Here is an 18,519-nt window from a genome sequence, read left to right as displayed (position 1 = left end):
CATGAATGAACCGTGTTGGACAACTATTGCAAATTGCATTCTAAAGCACAGATATCCGTAACCGTAACCGAAACTTTCGGATATCCAAAATAAAAAAATATCCGTAACTGAAACCGGTATAATATTATTCCTATATCCGTAACCGTATCCGATAACCGAAACTACATATCTATAACATTCCTAGTGTTTACCTTGTCACATTGCTTCTTGTCGGGTATGTAGTCTTCTTCCGAGGTACAGATCTTGTCGGAGTTTCCAATTTCATTTTCCTGAAATTTTGTTACGTTTGAGTTAGACTTGAATGAATCCAGCAACTACATATTATGATACATTAATACATTTATGAGACTAGCTCATTTTCAGTTGAATATTACACAAGCACAGTACTTGAAACATTTGGGTCCTCAATTAATGTTCTGTACGAGTATTTCAGTAATTAGTAAAGAAGAATTTTCTTATCAAACAAACTAATTTTCGAAAATGCTGGGTTGATTTGGCAGAGACTTTCATTAGAAATTAGCTGATGTTAGGAGTAATTTAAATGGGAACCTTAGCAAGAAATAACCTAAAAACTAAAAAATCAGAGGAAAACTGAATTCTTTGCGTGCGAAACCGCGAGCATAAGCTAGTAAGATACTCGTAAAAAATGATAAATTACTTTGGACATTCTACAGTGCGCTATCTAGTCCCAACCAAGCAAAGTTTGTACTAGGTACTAGACTAAACGAGACGAATAATAAAAATAATAATAAAAATGTTTATTATCTCTCACAAAAGTTACAGAGTTGGTCCAAAAGGACTTAATTACGTAGTTGTCTGCCTTGTATGTGAGAGACTGGTGCCTGAGATAGGTTTTTTACAAAACTCGTACTTATTTAAATACTTTAGTAATCTATATTTAGAAATATCTATTCACTTACAGCTGGCAGCTCCACTTCAGGCTGCTGCGCCTCTTCCTCTGTCGTCGACGCAGTAGGCGCTGGAGTCGGCAGACTAGTCGTCGGCTTTGGTTCAGGCCGACTAGTCGTGGCCGGCTGACTAGTCGTAGACGGCTTACTAGTCGCAGGCTTGCTAGTTGTCGTAGTAGGGATAGGGTCGCCCTCAGAAGGGTCGGACGGAGTCGACGGCGGCCTGGCCCATTCCGGCTGAAGATAAAATCGCAATGAATAACCGTCGCCGATTTGTTACCAAGATTTATGGGGTCGTTCGCGATAGTTTTCAATGGTGTGCTCGGTATAATTGATTCGAGAATAATGTGTTCTATTTGCATTGTTGTTTATTTATAGTTTGGAGCTTAAAGACGTCAATTAACAATGATCAAAGCTTTCTATATTAAGATATTGTAGGGAGAGCATGGTGGTAGGGACAATGGCATATCGATTCAAAACCTATGTAAATAGGTATTTTATTCAGCAATTGGTAAATTAAAAAAAAAACAATGAAGACTGTGCTACTTTCGTTTGTGCTCAAATGTAATTGTAATTAAATTACCGCTGTTTATTTAAACGAACCGAGCTTATTAATGCGCAGTGTTGCCGGCGAATTAAATATTTGCAGACACATAGAAATATTTGGTGGAACAGTGTACGCGCTCATGTGTTTGTGAAGGAGTTTTATCAGGATATTTTTCTCTCCACAAAGACCTTGGAAGTCGTCCATGTCAATAGCCCATGTCATAGCGCCGAGGTATCCCTTCTCTTTGATCCAGTTCGTCTTATATTAACGCAGTGTTGCCCTCAAAATAAAATACAGACACTTACCATGGGTGTGGTGTTGCCAGAACGCGGCGGCGGCACAGTGTACGCGCTCATGTGTTTGTGAAGGAGTTTTATCAGGATATTTTTCTCTCCACAAAGACCTTGGAAGTCGTCCATGTCAATAGCCCATGTCATAGCGCCGAGGTGTCCCTTCTCTTTGATCCAGTTCATCCTATATTAAGGCTCAGTGTTGCCATCAAAGAAATATTTTGAGACACTTACCGTGGGTGTAGTGTTGCCAGAACGCGGTGGTGGAACAGTGTACGCGCTCATGTGTTTGTGAAGGAGTTTTATCAGGATATTTTTCTCTCCACAAAGACCTTGGAAGTCGTCCATGTCGATAGCCCATGTCATAGCGCCGAGGTATCCCTTTTCCTTGATCCAGTTCATCTTGATTTCCACACTGCGAGGGTCCTCGTAACCGACCCACTGGGTGCCCTTGTAAGCGTAGGGGCATTTGCCGTGCTCGTCCCATTTCTTGGTCCACTTCGAGTCGGCGGTGTCGACCTCTGTGCAGATCTGAAAAAAAAGTTAGTTTAGTGGACGTACAAAGATAAATGTAAGTATATATCCTATAGCTGATACAGGGTATTTTAATGGTACTTGCAATAAAAATTATTTGGTAATTTCCTCATCTCGCAATAATGCCTGTCAGTAAAAGTTATTGAGATTATCATCATCATCATTATAGCCATGGGACGTACGTCGTCCACCGCTGAACATAGGCCTTTCCCAATGATTTCCATAATGACCGGTTGGTAACGGCCTACATCCAGCGCCTTGTGGATGGATGTTCTACGCTGAGTTTTCTGGTACGTTGATTAAGATCCAATGATATATAATTATGGAATTGCTTGTAATTAAACCCAAAAGAGAGCTGAACAACCCTCGCAACTAAAAAAGCAGTAGCAGACTACGGTTATACAATTACTTCATACTTTTTATTTGTAAATACATTGGTTACAGCTATAAAGAACTTGTTATTTTAGTTCCCTGTAAGTTATATAAAAATTATATAAGAGTTACACTTGGCCAAGCCGTAATAATAACACTTCTGCCACGTGCGAAAAATTGCCTTCCATATTTATGTGGCTACTAGACGTTTATTGCCCGAGGATTCATATCCATACTCAATTTTTATATTTCAGCTTCATAACATAGTTACCGACTTAACAAATAAAACTAATAACACACCAATATTGTAAAAAGTCATATTAATCGTAGACTAACTCTACAATACTTAGTATAGAAAAGTAAGTATTATTTCCAAAGTAGATACCTACCTTTTTAAAACATAAAATTGATTTCGTTATGTACGAAATCAATTATGTTTTAATGGCACTACTAGATACTATTACTATGCTGAAATTACTACAACAATTTAAATAATAACTGGTTTATTTTAATTGATAAATACAGTATTGTGAATAAGGGTAGTTAATTTTCAGCGCCTTGTTGTGCATTACTCAGTCTGAAGGTCGAGCCGCCCTGGCGCGTCGTGAACTTGAGAATTTGTCACACTGAAAGCGATCTGCGATCAGATCAAAGTGAACGCAGCCCGCATAATGAATGATTACTTTGACCTGACCGCCGCAGGCAGACTGCTTCCAGTGTGACAAGTCCATTAGCGTCAAATATAATATTTAGTTTACTAGGGTGGCGATGTATTTTTTTTTAAGTAAGAATATTAGTAATTTGTTTTGCACAAATTAAATTACTAATATTCCCGTTAGCCCCTCGTAAGATAAATAATATGCTTGTGTTACAAAAGGGCTCATCACAATAGCCGAACGCCGCGGCGGTAGAATTCGAACCCGCGTTCCTCGAATTTCGAGTCGGCTAGTCCGACCCCTTCACCGTTCGGCTATCGTAATTTTTTATTGTAAGCGCCGCCACAGAATAAGTAATAGTACTAAGCGTCGTTAAATGAAGTCTAGCCTTTAAAAGTGTTTGTTTCTAGGGTTTTAAAAGTGCTTAAAAATACTTTAAAGACTAATCATCAAATTCATCTCACCTCATAATAAGCCCAGAAGCCGGTCGCATTGGTATAAGGAGCAGGGTCGCCGCCTCCTGCCTCCTTGTTGATGTAGGTCCCGAGATTGTAGTTGTTGTTCCCAGATGACAGCGTGAAGGAGCGCCCGTAGAAGGGAATGCCGACCACCAGCTTGTTGGTAGGGCAACCTTTGTCTTCCCAGAGTTGGAGGCCGTCGTTCTGGGAAAGAAAAACATTTTCTTATAACATTTGTTTCAGTCAAATGAAGATTTTAACTCGGGTTGAAGTCAAGTAATGAAAAACAGCAATTTATTTCAATAGTTAGACCAAGCATAGGCTTGAAACTTTTCTTGAATGTGCTTTTATACTGGTGTAAGTATTTCGTAATATGGGTCGAAGTTTTTTTAAGAAGCAGTTTGAGTACTAACTTTTTTAAGGACGTTGGATATTTCATATCTATTGTCATGAGAAATAATGATCTTTAGAATCCAGGATTTCAAAAAACTCGTAGCTAGATTATAATGATGCTAAAAGTAGATAAGTACCTGATAAATAATAATTACATTTAGGTAGTTTTTTTTTTATGTGACAGGAGGAAAACGAGCAGACGGATCACCTGATGGTACGTAAGTGATTATTGTCGAGAGATAAGAGGTTACATTCGACATTAAAGTTTCCTTTAGATCTATCAATAGTTAAATGTTTGTTTAATGAAGATTAAAGTTTTGCAAATATGTAATTGCAAGAGTGCGTTTTTAATCGCCGCATAGCGTTTGAAAAATTTAGACCTACTGAAGGTAACAGGGAGAAAGGTCGACAACAGCTATGAAAATCGAGCCTTATTACTTACGACATTAAGCTTCTCATAAGCCCACTGGTCGTGAGGGCGCTTGTACAAAGGCGAGTGCACATCAGCGAAGCCGGCCCAGTTGCCGCGCAGGTCGTATGACATCACGTGGATAGCGTCGAGTTCCCTGCGAATAAATTACAGTGTAAGTGGACCTTTATGATTTATTAGTAGTGAGAATTTGTAAACAAGAACTGCGTTACAATAAATAACAGGGAATAAAGTTATAATGATTAAGGGCTGATTTTTCAATAGTCGGATAACTTTATACTTGAGAATAAGTTTGGCACATTGACAGTTTCAGTATGGAAAATATGTCAAAATGACAAGTTTATTCTTCAGATAAAAGATATCTGACGATTGAAAAATCGTCTCTAAGTAACAAAGTGTTATTCTATGTAGTATATGCTGCAACTACATTATGCCTTTTCACAAAATAAAAAATAAATAAAATATCAATAAAGTAAGTATAGATAAACAAATAACAGTAACGAACCACTTTCAGGTTCTGAAAAGGATTGTCTCTGTTTGGTTGCTTTGCTTTTTTTTGTTAAATTTGTATTTCATTAGAAATCAATCAGTTGAAAAATGTAACCAAACTGCAGCATCAAAGAACAGCGTTTTGACAGTGCAATAAGAAGGATCTCATTCTCAATCATTTGATAGAGTCAGATTCCTTCAATTTCAAGTACAGGTTTTCTTGACTCTAACACCAAACTTTTAATGACACTCACTGGCACAATTCCGGTACATGGTATCCCTCCATCAGCCTGAAGTTGGCCAGTGGTACTGCAGCCGTCAGCTCCCATCCCTTCCCTGCCCTGATGAAGGCTCTCCTCAGTTCTTGCACCAGGTATAAGAACTTGTCTTTGTCGGAGAAGGAACCGCCACGGTCCGCTGCGCCGGGGTACTCCCAATCCAGGTCGAGTCCGTCGAAATTGTACTTGTTTAGGAAGTCTGGAAAGAGAAAGAAGGATTTAACGTCAGGTTACATCATTGCATTGACAAAATGGCTGAGCTTAATATTGGAATTTACTAACAAGAGTAGATAAGTTGTTATTATTGGTAATGAAAGTGTAAAACTCAAGAGGCTTGAAATTCCTCGAATTAGACAAGTTGTATTTAGTCTGTTATTCAGATTTTTCAAAGTAACTCAAAATGGTCGTTTCGTCAGTCGTGTTTAATGAAAGTGGAATAAAATGTGCATAGGACACTATTTTAGGAATTCTGAGATATTTTAACAGCATTCATAAACTTAGCAGAAACACACAGATTGACTTGGCTACTTAACATAAAGTTATAAAGAAATTCGTTATCTATTTTCATCTATCACTGCCTCCTTTTAATTTATTTAAAAAGGCTATCGAAAATCAACATTGTCAAGTTAAACATTACATCACACTTTTATCTTCTTTCACAAATAATGTGTGAAAATGAAATAATATTCGTTTCGTGTACGTGTACCGCATATTTCGCTGCGTGTACACGCATTCGCCCGATGCATGGGACAATTCACTCGGTTAAGGTTGCCAGTCAGAAAAAATGTGGTTGAAGAGCAAATTCAAGAATCTAAATAGCGGGTATTTGGGGAAAAAATTATATACTGCTTTGGACTCGAGGGATCTTTATTAAAAAAAAAATATACACCACCACAAACTAGATTGTCGCTTTGAAAAATCTTACACACTGGTTTACAGTTTACCAATGCCTCAACAAAGAAGGTCATAGATTCCAATCCCACCTGATTCGTTTTTTTTTTTCATGTAAACAAACCAGTTAAAGTATTATCTACATAAGTACTTTGAGTAGATTTAAACTAACTCTTTGTGAAGAAAATAAATATTGAATCCATATAGTTTGTTTGTGCGCGCCCTAGACAAGACAATTATTTGCACGCTCCAAACAAACTGCAGAAAATCGTCGGGAATATAAAAATATCTGATGTAATCATACGAAAACTGAATACAGCGATTTAAAACTCTACATCTTTTATAATAAGATTTTAAATCTAATCAAAGTTATTTTTTATGTGATGCAAATTAGAATCGATAAAGAAATGTTGGTTATAAAAAGAATTTTTATATTGCGTGATTAAGGGATGATGACCTTGCATACAGATTTTGTTCTCACAGGGAATTTTTCACCCAGGAAAACCACTTTTACATAAAAAAGAAATTACCATAAATCTCATACAAAAATTACATTGTAGTAATCTTTTCATTTTACATCGTTATTCTAAAACAAAAAACGTTATATGAGATCTATTTATCAAGTTTTAATTAGACATTCCTCGCTAAAAATTGGCCAAATTAGGCGCCATTCTTGTCCGGTAGGGATGGGCCATCTCATGGTTTAATTGAATCTGAAAGCGAAAGTCATTACTGCCAATTTTTCTTTAGAAGTAGAGTCTATTAATTTACCTACGCATCGCGATCATACCATTCTTCTCTAGTAAACAGTAGAACTGCTTATTTTGAAACATGTTTTTTGTCGTTAGAAAAACAAAACACTGTCGATCTTCATTTATTATAAACAACATTTTTTTGTAACGAAAACGTTGTACAAATGCACTGACCTTTTCCCGATAATTGACCTGCTACGTTTTCGACCATCATTCATTCACGATCATTTACCGAATGTCCACGCTTCCGGGTTCGAATATATCGATAAAAAATCGATATAATATTTTCGACATCGCCCTGCCCTGTTGTCCGAGACACCGTCATTTCACATTCCCGGCACATACTTTCCGCTCGACACGATGCGAAAATCCGACGGATTTAATGACAAACGGTTTGTACAGTCGACAGCACATCAGCCTATACTTTTTTGTTGCAAAATAGCCTGTATTACAAAGAGATAAGACGCCACTGTGTTTAGCTTAATGTGCTGTCGTAATACTGAACGTAGCAATACTCGATTACGGAGTTCCAATCAGATTTTCATTGTTGATTCGCTTTTATTTGAGCGTAAACATAAATACGACGAATCGTGCGTAGTAACGATTGGCTGTAAAAAGTTCAGTCGCCTTTCAAATTGGGTGCTGTGTTGTTTTTTTTTTCATTTCATTTATTATTTAATTTGTTTCATTTTAATTGTAATGATATCTGCCAGCGTATTTATGATTTTGTATGCATTTTTCCGTCGTCGATAAATCATTATAACTACTATTTCATGTGTACGTACCTAATTAATAAAAAAATCTCAATTAGTGTATTGTGACTTAATTTGTAAGCAGTAGAAGCTAATTGACTCTACTTCGCAAATTGCATGAAAACTTAAAAAACACAGAAGTCAATAGGTAGAAATTCATATAACACTATGGGTTACGTTATATCCGGATGGTCGTTGTCTCATGGTAACACAATATAACGTAACGAACTTCTAATATCTTATACTTATATAAGTAACGCACGCAATTTATATAACCCCTTTACGAAACCCTGTATTTTACTTTACTTCCTCTGTGGTTATTATTAAATAAACAAAGAGAGCATACCAAATTAAAACTTTTGTTAGAAGATGTTTACGATAAATACGTATTTTCTTGCATAAAGAATCCAGGCAGTAAAATGCTGTTTCGTGAAGTACCGCTAGCGACTGGTGATGTTATCAATGACGAATAACAACATTCAGAACTTGATTCAATCTGATTGATCTTGATATTAAAAGACCTATCAAAACCCTCATATATGATTGAAATGGAATCAAGTTTTGAGTTTCGTACTGTAATTTTGAACCCAAAACTTTCCAGCTGGGAGAGTTCAACTCTCCAAATACCAGGAATGTGATATTAGTATTTCGTCAACGTTTACTTATTTCCAGCAACTTACCACAACGCTCCTGACGAACGCCATCCGGGTGCTCTTAGCGGCAACCATTTTGGAGTACTTGGAGCCGCACTCGGCCCAGCCACTCAACGTCACCGTGGTCATAATTATTATAATAATTTGATTCCATAATGGCTTGTTATTCCGACTTACCCACAACGCTTCTGACAAACGCCATCCTGGTGCTCTTAGCGGCAACCATCTTGGAGTACTTGGAGCCGCCCTCAGCCCATCCGCCTACGGCCACTGTGAACTTCACGCCTGGGTGCTTGGACCGGAGCGACGTGAAGTTCTTGAAACCGTTCTTGTCTACGTCCAGCTGAAGCAAAGAAAAATTTACTTCATTTTTAAAACTGATTTACTTTTTGGACGAAGAACGGAGCTTTTCATTTTGCCCTAATGTAATAAAGTATTTAGCGGGTACGGTGTCTACTCGTTTTAAGTTAAGTGTGGCTAGTTAAAAAGTAAGTAGGTATCTAAATAATTACTTCAAGATTCAATAACTTAAGATAACCTAGGTTCGATCACTTTTAAATAGTTCGATTCAGTAATCATTCAAACTTCGAGCTCGTCTAATAGGTAAAGGGCTGCTACAAAATAAAGCCAAATGTGCTACATAATGGATTATTAACTTTAAATGGACATTTCTATAACAATCCATTATTCCGTTTCACGGCACCTTACTCAAAGCGGGCAAATAAAATCATTCCGAAAAAATACAGTTCAAACAGATCCGTCGATTCCATTGAAGATTTATTTCAACCAAAAACCGGATTCATAAAAAACCTTAAAAGGACACCGAATCGCTGAATTTGCGAATGAATAAAGCAGAAAAATAAATGGGAAAGTTTGTCCCGTATTTGTGACTATACTTTATCATTATTTATTATGGCCGCGTTGTATGAATTACGATTCTATCGCGCGTCATTTGTTTTCTCATTCGAATACGAATTGTGATTTGAAATAACCGAACGATCTTCTTTTGTCTTATCTCTGGAAACAGTCAGGGCAAATGAAATTAAATTCCGCAACTTTCCCGATTCTCATTTTGACTGTCAGTTTTATAATAGTTGAAGAAGATAATAAATAATAATATTTTGCTAGAACAAAATTTTGTTCCTAGGATCAGTATCGGTGCCATACTTTAGTTTCTAAATCCAGTAAGCAAAATGTTAGACCAATTAATCACCAATGAAAATCATCGAGGACTCATGATCGGAATGGTTGGCTCGCAATTTAAACAGCACTTACTCCAAAACTCAAACTTTTTTGTATAAAAATTTGGTATGGTAATTACCAGTGTGCAATACGAGTTTGTAACGAAATTTTGAACACAAAATTATTATTTCCTCAGAATATTTTACCTCAGGATCAATGATGAGGACCTGCTGCGTGTCCTCCGTCACGCCGATGAAGGAGTAGATGATGTGCGTGCACATGTCCACGGGAATGTCCTCGACCCCGTACCGGCCCACGCCGGGCCTGTACACCGCCCAGTTGCTGAAGTAGCATACTACGCGCGCTCTGCTGTCCGTTGTTTAAGACAGTTTGTATTAACTCACCTCAGGGTCGATGATGAGGACCTGCTGCGTGTCTTCTGTCACGCCGATGAAGGAGTAGATGATGTGCGTGCACATGTCCACGGGAATGTCTTCGACCCTGTACCGGCCCACGCCGGACTTTACACCGCCCAGTTGCTGAAGTAGCATACCACGCGCTCTACTGTCCGTTGTTTAAGACAGTTTGTATTAACTCACCTCAGGGTCAATGATGAGGACCTGCTGCGTGTCCTCCGTCACGCCGATGAAGGAGTAGATGATGTGCGTGCACATGTCCACGGGAATGTCCTCGACCCCGTAACGGCCCACGCCGGGCCTGTACACCGCCCAGTTGCTGAAGTAGCATACTACGCGCGCTCTGCTGTCCGCTGTAACAAAAGAGCTTGGATTAAGTTATTGTATTTTTTTTTCATTCCGAAAAGGGTGCCAAACGAACTTTGGTTATCTATTGTCTATCAATCTCAATCTGCCAGTTAGCGGATATCATAATAAGCCATTATAGGTAGACAGAAAATCTCAAGTGTTAAACACTGATTTGCATGTGCAGGTCCCGTGTCTGCAGGATCGTAGATTAGTTAAAACTCAGTAAAACTCATTTATTTCTGTAAATAGGCTTTAAAAAAAGCACTTTTACAGTTAGTCCTGTTCGCATATCATCAGGCCAAGCGGCCATCAATATTAATTACTCGTTTTTAAGTGTGTTACAACGGATTGTTTTGACGATCAACAAAGTACAAATTTGCACAACAAAGTAGTTTGAAGGAAACTTTTGGCTCTATAACATTCTTCAGGCGTTTGTAAAAATGCTTAAAATATTCACTTTATGTTGTGCAGTAAATAACTCAAATTATAATTTATTATTACGAATAGGTCAATAAATCATAGACTTACATTTTTTTCCGACTTTAATTAATTAATTAATTGTAGTTTCAGCGAACACGCATCTCACGTGGTCAGGAAATCCCTGAAGATCTAGTGTTTTTTGATTCGCCTGTACTCTGTATTAGGTAACAATGTACCAGTTCTATGCAGTATCTTTGTATTGAAAACACGTTTAAAATACTGTTGCAAGTAACAAGTTACTAAAAAGACCTCGCTAAGTAACGGTGCCTAATGAGCCGATTTGCACTAACACGATGCATCAAAAGTGGCACGGCAAGATTTGTTTAACGGTCGACGCTAACTTAGTCTGTTGCATTTTGTTTTTCACTTGCCAGCCATCTCTGCTGTATAAAAATTCATATTCAATTTGAAATAAGAATAAATCATTCGATCATTCTAAAATACAATTCAAAATATGATTAGGAAACAGGCTGACATATTTTTGGGTTATTTTTTATTCTTCCTCTTTTTTTGAAACTGGTTGTTAGGTAACCCGATTTTCTACCAAACTATTTTTTTATTTATTATTTTTGGACCAAACATGCTGGATTACATAAACGTAGATTACTATTTTTAAGATCATGAAGACAACGGGACGTATTATTATGTACGAGGTCCAGCTGGCCATATAAACTATCTATGGAATATGATTATTATGGATGGTTATCGACTATGGGCTGCATACTTAATGATGGTGATATTATGATGAAAGAGATACTTACACTCCGCGGCATTGATGCCCACAGCCAGGACGGCCAACGTCGTCAGTAGTAATGCTCTCATTTTGTACCTGAAACAAATGAAGCACTTATTTATAATTATTTGAAAATTAATTTAATAACACGTAAGAGTTAGGATATATTAAATGCATTTCCGATGAATATGGCAAATAAATTATTATGAATGTTGATAGATCCGTGCGTAACCCTAGTCGTAATTAGGTAGGAAAAGACCAAGTCGGAAATGGATAAAAATCAGCTCTACCTATTACATCATTGTGTAAATCAAACTTGCAATTTCCTAACCAAACTGAGATTGTTTCCAAAAAGTAATTTTTCAAGTTTTCCTACTATTAAATTGAGTTTAGAATCTCAGCTCTTTTACCACGAAAGTGAAGATAAACTTGTAGTTTATTTGTTCTATACACACTTGTCTTTTAAATTCAGAGATATTTCAGAGGTCCACAATGGTGCTTAAGCTTGAATATTCTAGGTCTTGAAATTTTTATTTTTAACAAAAGCTTGTTACCTCTAACTAGGTATAACCACAGTATGACACTCAACATTCACAAAAGGCGGTACTCTACCAACACTTCAAATATTTTTATCATCCTTATCCAAAAGGTGTAAGGCTGAAAATCCTTTACAATATTATTTTGTATGAATACTGTGCATTTTCCCTATCGCCTGCTTACTATGCAGTACACGTCCCAGGAAGCATTGGGTTAAGATGTGCACTTATTTATTGTTGCCGGAAAATAAGGAACTTAACTATATGGAGCTACGGCTTAGTATTCTGTGTGCGAACGATTGTTAGGAAGCCAGGTGGACAAAGAGACAGTTACAATAATAAACAATAAACTGTCAATCTAAAGTTACTTTAAGTTGTAAAAGATAAGGCTGGTTGCATTACGCGAAGCTTTCTCGTGTGGCGTAGCACGGCGTAAATCCATTAATGTTATGAATTCAAAGGAACTCTACCTGTCTATCCATCTGCTACTTTAAACTACTATTTACTCGTACCTACTAAACACTTTTCCCCGCATGTTTACATCTAAGTAAGCTGCTATACTCGTAGAAAAGCTTCAGCTCTTGTCAAAATGCATCTGAAGATTTTGTACATACAATTTTGTGTATAGCAACATAATAAAGTATCCAAATTACAATATGTTAAATAACCTACACTCGAGTGTGATTAAACGCTACACATGTCCATGCTAGAGTAGTCATAAAAATAATTTCTTTTTTGCAATTAAACTCCTAAAAAGTACGTTTACACGTCCCAATATAACTTTTCACGTTTCCCAGCACACCTGCGAGTTGGAATGCCCGGGCCAATTTAGAAGCGCACGTTTTAAACCGACCCCACCGGGTATCAAAACGATTCATTGTACCACTGGGCCTTACTTACAGATGGTAGCACATCAAGCTTAACACTGTGGCATCTTATGCAGTTATAATACGGGCGATTTTGCAACAAAAATTACAGTCTGATGTGCTTTCGTCCGTACTTCAATAGTTAATTCTGTAGGTAAGTAATTGTAGGTAGTCACATTGACACAGACTGAAAAACATTTCCATACAAAAAAGGTTGCGGGCACAGTTAGACTAAGTACTGAGCTAAGACTTTGCCCAGCAGTGGACGTCATTTGACTGAAACGAACGAACGATTCAAATATTGCTATATTTGAGTGTCATTGAATAATTAGGCTCATGCCTCAATAATATTCGCAACTTTAATTAGTTAAAGTTGATCATTGGCCTTAATTTGCAAAAAAAAGACACGCGAATATGAGTCCAAAGCTTAGTTTCCTCCTACGATAAAAATGCACGATACTAAATATTTTTCTAAGAAATCATACAATTGTAGTCCAACTACTTTGCGTGTTTTATGAATATTAATAACAAAATCTGGTATGATAACAATAAAACAGATAGTATCATTTATTATTTGTGGTCGTAGTAAACTACTAAAACTGTCAATTTTAAGCCTAAAGGAGGCAGTTAATATTACTTACAGTAGGTACTTTATGCCTAAATATGGGTGATAAATCTTGCAAACTTTTTTATTCGCGACCTAACGGTAGAAGACTTACCGCATTACGTTCGACGCAATACAATTTAACGCTTCACAACATGCTATCTAGGTAAAAGAAAACAATCAAATAAAGGTTAGAAAAATGATTCATTTCAGTACTTTCGCTTGAAACTGACATACTTTTAGTCATCATTTCACATGACCTACAAACCTCACTAAAATTTTCTTATTTTCAAAATAAATAATAATTTCTTTTGCAAAATGCGGATTGCTAACGGAATGACCGCAAGTTGACCAGAAGCTGTCAACGTTGAACGCCTTTGCCTGTTTTTTTGTAAACAATAACTTTTCCATTTGCAACTGAGGAAAAGTTGTGAAAATAAAACGTAAGTGAGTTACTGGAACAGTTACAATTGGAAGATTGTTGCAAACAAGAAGAGAGTATTTTGACGTTTTCTTTTCAAGCTGTTGGTATTTGTTACTTTATAAAAATAAGTTTTGACACATTGTCCTCTGGTTTCTGAACTGAGAATTTCAGTATAAATTTTTCGTATTAAGAAACTGGACCTAATATTCGTATCTCAATTTCATAATCATAGGCTTTGTTAAAATAAATGTGATTAGATCATAATAATGTTTGCTATGTTTTAAAGTTAGCCCAAATAAATTAATGCATTCACTCTACGAAAATATTTGGCAATGTTTCAATGTATTTACATTCGTCCAATAACATACTCGTAGTCTAACACAATGATGTTTAGTTTATTGGCTACTATTTTAGTTAATACAACACCTGAGTTTATCAATCCATTATTTAGGCACTAATCGTTAAGTAATTAATTAGTACAGTTTAACTAAAATGGTAATCATTAATCGTCTTAACAGGCAGGCTGCTACCAATCGATCAACATGGAAGCATTGGGGGAGGCCTATGTTCAGCAGTGGACGTCCTATGGCTGAAATAAATGATGATGATGATGATGAATCGTCTTAACTAACCGTCTATATTGTAGTGGCTCGATGGGCCTAAGTCTTGTGTCTTTCGTGGTTTTGATGCGTAGAAAGTAGAAAATCGATGGTCGAGCGCGAAGAAAAACAAAAGAGCATCGATATTCGGCGATGAAAAATAATGTTTTTCTTGGTGGCCAGTCTCGCGCAGTCAAGGAGGCGGTCGCAATACTAGTGTTTAAATAAAATAATTACAAATTAATATCAAACTCAATGTGGAAATCATTGGGGAGGCCTATGTTCAGCAGTGGACGTCCTGTGGCTGAAATGATGATGATGAATGATGAATGTCAAATTCTTGACAGTTCGAGATTGGAGTATCCATAATACGTCGCCTTCTATCAATCTTAATAATAAATGAAATCCATTATCTTTCACTAATACCTCCGTTTGTTAAATATTACATCTTTAATGAGTTTCTGAAAAGTCATTCGTTCCCTTCGGCAGAAATCAATATTGCGAAATATCAGCATTATAACGATGAGATATCAAAATTGCTAACCGCATCGTGCGCTGAGGCGAAATAAGTTGGGAAACGTAATTTTGCGCTATTTTTTTTCTCCAATGGCTACGATATTTTGCAAACAATAGTTTGTAAGGCCAGGAAGTATGGAACGTAATATAATTGAGTGGTTAATGAACTATGGTATTTCAATTATACGACTTGTTTTTTTTGCATGCAGAACAAGGCAGGTATTTGATATTTATATTCTGTTGCTCTTTCGCGAAAAAAGCTCTAGAAGAATTTTGATGAAGCTTTATTATGGCCACTAGTTACAACTCAAACTGGTGAATTCACTCTTAAGACAAGCATTTAGCTCAACTCGAAATTATTTAAAAACTTAATTGTGAATTCAATCACACAGTTGGTGTCTAGGTACTTACAGATATTTATCATTTAAGTCGTACACTTTACGCATAAGCAAAGTTTCAGATCCACACTTATCTATAGAGAAGTTACACTGATGCTGGACCAAGTGTTTTATTTTTCAAAATTAAATAATTATAGTAATTTCACTAGCACGACAAACACATTCATCTCGTATGAATTCGCATACTGGCCATAATAAGACAAGTTTTGTTTTTATTATTCAGCTTACGTTATCAAATGAAGTAAATAGGTAAATATGTTTTGCTTTTTTATTTATCAATAATACAAATTTTGTCATCGATCATATAAGAGGATAATAATATAAACCGGTTTAACATCTGTGAGAGTCTATCAGCAATTCAAATTAAAATCAAAACTCTTTGTAAATCTAATGCTTAAGGAAACCTCGCGAAAGAGGACCGTTGCTTAGAGGATTCAAGCGTTTAATAGCCTTAATTTGTCCTTTGAAGCTCTGGAAATAGCTAAATAGGTACTTATAGTATTTAATTCATTCAACCTTATTAACATAAACCTTGCAGGTTTATTTCAGAATATGTATTTTGGCTCATGATGTTTGATTTAAATAAATATTTTTTCAGTAATTTGTTACACTGAACATAAATATATCTATAGACAACAGTAAGTGCAACAACGCTGTGGTATATGCACATAGTGATATTTTACAAAATAATCATCAATCATAAATATCATCGCTTTACTTAAGGGTTGGTATTCAAAAATTAGTTCATACTTATTTTGAACATGCTCATTCCCTATGTCATACATATGAGTAGGTAAGTATTACAAGTAAATGTTCATAGGTATATTGTAAATTAGATCCGTAGTGGCATAAACATATCTTGTTCTCAGACTTTTTAAATTTAAATAGAGTAATAAATTATCACGTTTGCTTTCCCAACTATGCATTTACTTTTCAGTTAATTAAAATGCATGCAACCAAAGCACGTTAACCCTAACCTGTAGTTTGTGAATTTCAGTAGCACGCTAACATCGTATTTGAACAACATTAGCTGTAATTAAAACTAAGTTTTAGAAGAGTACGTTGGAGGGATTAATTTAAACTGGAATAGCCACTCGGTTTCTATCATGAAACATCTAAATGAATTCCTATATCAAAAAACAGACTACTGTAAAACACTGTAACACCCGTATTCATAAACATTAGGTACTATGAGGTCTCACAGTGGGCGTGGACGCACAAGGTGACACACGAACCAATAAACTAAAAAAAACTCGTGAAACTCATTTATTTTTGCAAATAGGCTTTTAAAAAGCACTTTTACACGTCCCAGTATTAACCCTACCACTGCTTCGGGACAATAAATGGACCAGTGCTGAGAAGAAGCAGCGCAAGAAACTCAGTCACTATTAATAATGCTGTTCGATTTGCTGCTTCACTTAAGCAAGCATCGTTTGTGAATACGGGCGTGAATGTATCCGATACGGTCTCTATTCAATCTTTGGTATGATAAGTATTTGCCTGTATACAATATAAAGAAATCGTGAAATCTCGATCCCTTGTGTATGATGATGATGACTTGATGAGCAAGAGTATTATCATTACATAAGTCACGAAATTAGAAATATTTATCCATACTTAAGCGCAATCTGGGTCAAGTTTGCAAAATTATAGACATCGCATTGTTTTGTTTTAGCTTTTACTATGAATAAATAAATAAGTAAATCCACAAAAAAAATACACACATTGATAGGTTTTTTTCTACATTCTGTTATAAATACTCTCACTAATTATCTCTATAACTAATTTACTTTTAGATCACAAATTTTAGATTATAAAGCTCTACCTCATACTCAACAAATAGATAGTTACGAGTAGTTTTGAAATTTCTCTCGCCCAGAAAAATAATCTGTAACCTATAGAAATGTAAATAATCTAGTTAAAAAAGTTGAATGGCATTCACGGTCTGTATTAGCATCCCGGTCTCAAGAGACGAGTGCAGCGACAAACAGTCAAACCAAATTATACATACATATTCTGGTTATTTGCATAAAGTTAACTGTAAAGGCTTGTTCTTAACCCACTTCCGAAACGGGGCTCTTGGACAGTTAGCGATATTTTAATGTTTTATCGTGTAATGCTTTATTATGGTTGGTTTGTTTAATTAGTCATATTTTGAGATACTAAGTGGTCTCTAGAAGACTTTTACTTTTTCTATTCTGTGATCTATCACAGGTTAAAATACTTTTTACACTTAACACAATTTTTAACCTTCTATCACATAGATGGTTAGGAATATGTTATGTGTATGACTCATTTTTTGTAATCTAATGTATTGTCTTGAATACTTGCCTTTTTTTTAGTCTTGTAATTTTTTTTAAAAGAAATTGTGTTTTGGACATTGTTTTGTGATGTTTATTTGATAATAACTAGCCAACTCTACCTCAGCACTTTTTAAGGCAATTTGTATATTCATTTGTGAACCAATAGCCATCTGATTTTTCTAATATAAAACATGTCAGCCTTAAATAATTATGCCTGACTGTATTTCCAACTAGATACTTAGATCCGATTGAAAACGACCCTCGTTATTCTGTGGCAATCGTTTCAATATCGGGAAGCGACCGGTCCCATTGTCGCGGCGAACCTTTGGTCCCTAACGAGGTGTCATACTCAACTTTGCCTAACATACAGGGTGTCCCAAAATTAGCACGTCACACTGAAACCAGAGGTAGATAAGCCTAAGACGCTTCGAACAAGTTATTAAGCCTATTTTTAAAAATAACTAATATCACTCATATATCAAAACTTATGAAACTTTTCTATATTAAGCTTGTTTGATGCGTCTTAGGTCTGCATCGTAAAGGTAGCAGGGAAGCGCTGGACGCAGGCCGCTACCAATCGATCAACATGGAAAGCATTGGGGGAGGCCTATGTTCAGCAGTGGACGTCCTATGGCTGAAATGATGATGATGATGATGATGATGAGGTCTGCATACCTCCATGCTAATTTTGGACAACCTGTATATTTAAGA

At 36.2% G+C, this 18,519-nt stretch overlaps 1 protein-coding gene across 3 annotated transcripts in view; it reads right to left on the bottom strand.

The window, feature by feature from the left end:
* LOC135081546 (endochitinase) overlaps window positions 1-18,519 on the bottom strand; it is a 29,940-nt gene that overhangs the window by 2,338 nt on the left and 9,083 nt on the right. The window contains exons 2-11 of one of the 3 annotated variants that reach the window (XM_063976287.1): window positions 11,591-11,658; window positions 10,206-10,354; window positions 9,990-10,010; window positions 8,581-8,746; window positions 5,332-5,554; window positions 4,601-4,724; window positions 3,772-3,969; window positions 1,980-2,276; window positions 921-1,145; window positions 192-269 (exon numbers count right to left, since the gene is read on the bottom strand). In XM_063976287.1, the coding sequence (XP_063832357.1) occupies window positions 192-269; window positions 921-1,145; window positions 1,980-2,276; window positions 3,772-3,969; window positions 4,601-4,724; window positions 5,332-5,554; window positions 8,581-8,746; window positions 9,990-10,010; window positions 10,206-10,354; window positions 11,591-11,651 (1,542 nt within the window). In that variant the 5' untranslated portion in view covers window positions 11,652-11,658. Of the gene's footprint in view, window positions 1-191; window positions 270-920; window positions 1,146-1,979; window positions 2,277-3,771; window positions 3,970-4,600; window positions 4,725-5,331; window positions 5,555-8,580; window positions 8,747-9,791; window positions 9,955-9,989; window positions 10,011-10,184; window positions 10,355-11,590; window positions 11,659-18,519 lie in introns of those variants that run through there. The other 2 variants (XM_063976286.1, XM_063976288.1) reach the window with 2 other exon arrangements.

Source organism: Ostrinia nubilalis, chromosome 20 (assembly GCF_963855985.1).
Source record: "Ostrinia nubilalis chromosome 20, ilOstNubi1.1, whole genome shotgun sequence".
Lineage (NCBI taxonomy): Eukaryota > Metazoa > Arthropoda > Insecta > Lepidoptera > Crambidae > Ostrinia > Ostrinia nubilalis.
The sequence above is the reverse complement of the archived record's forward strand: the minus strand, read 5'-3'. Positions and strand labels throughout refer to the sequence as shown.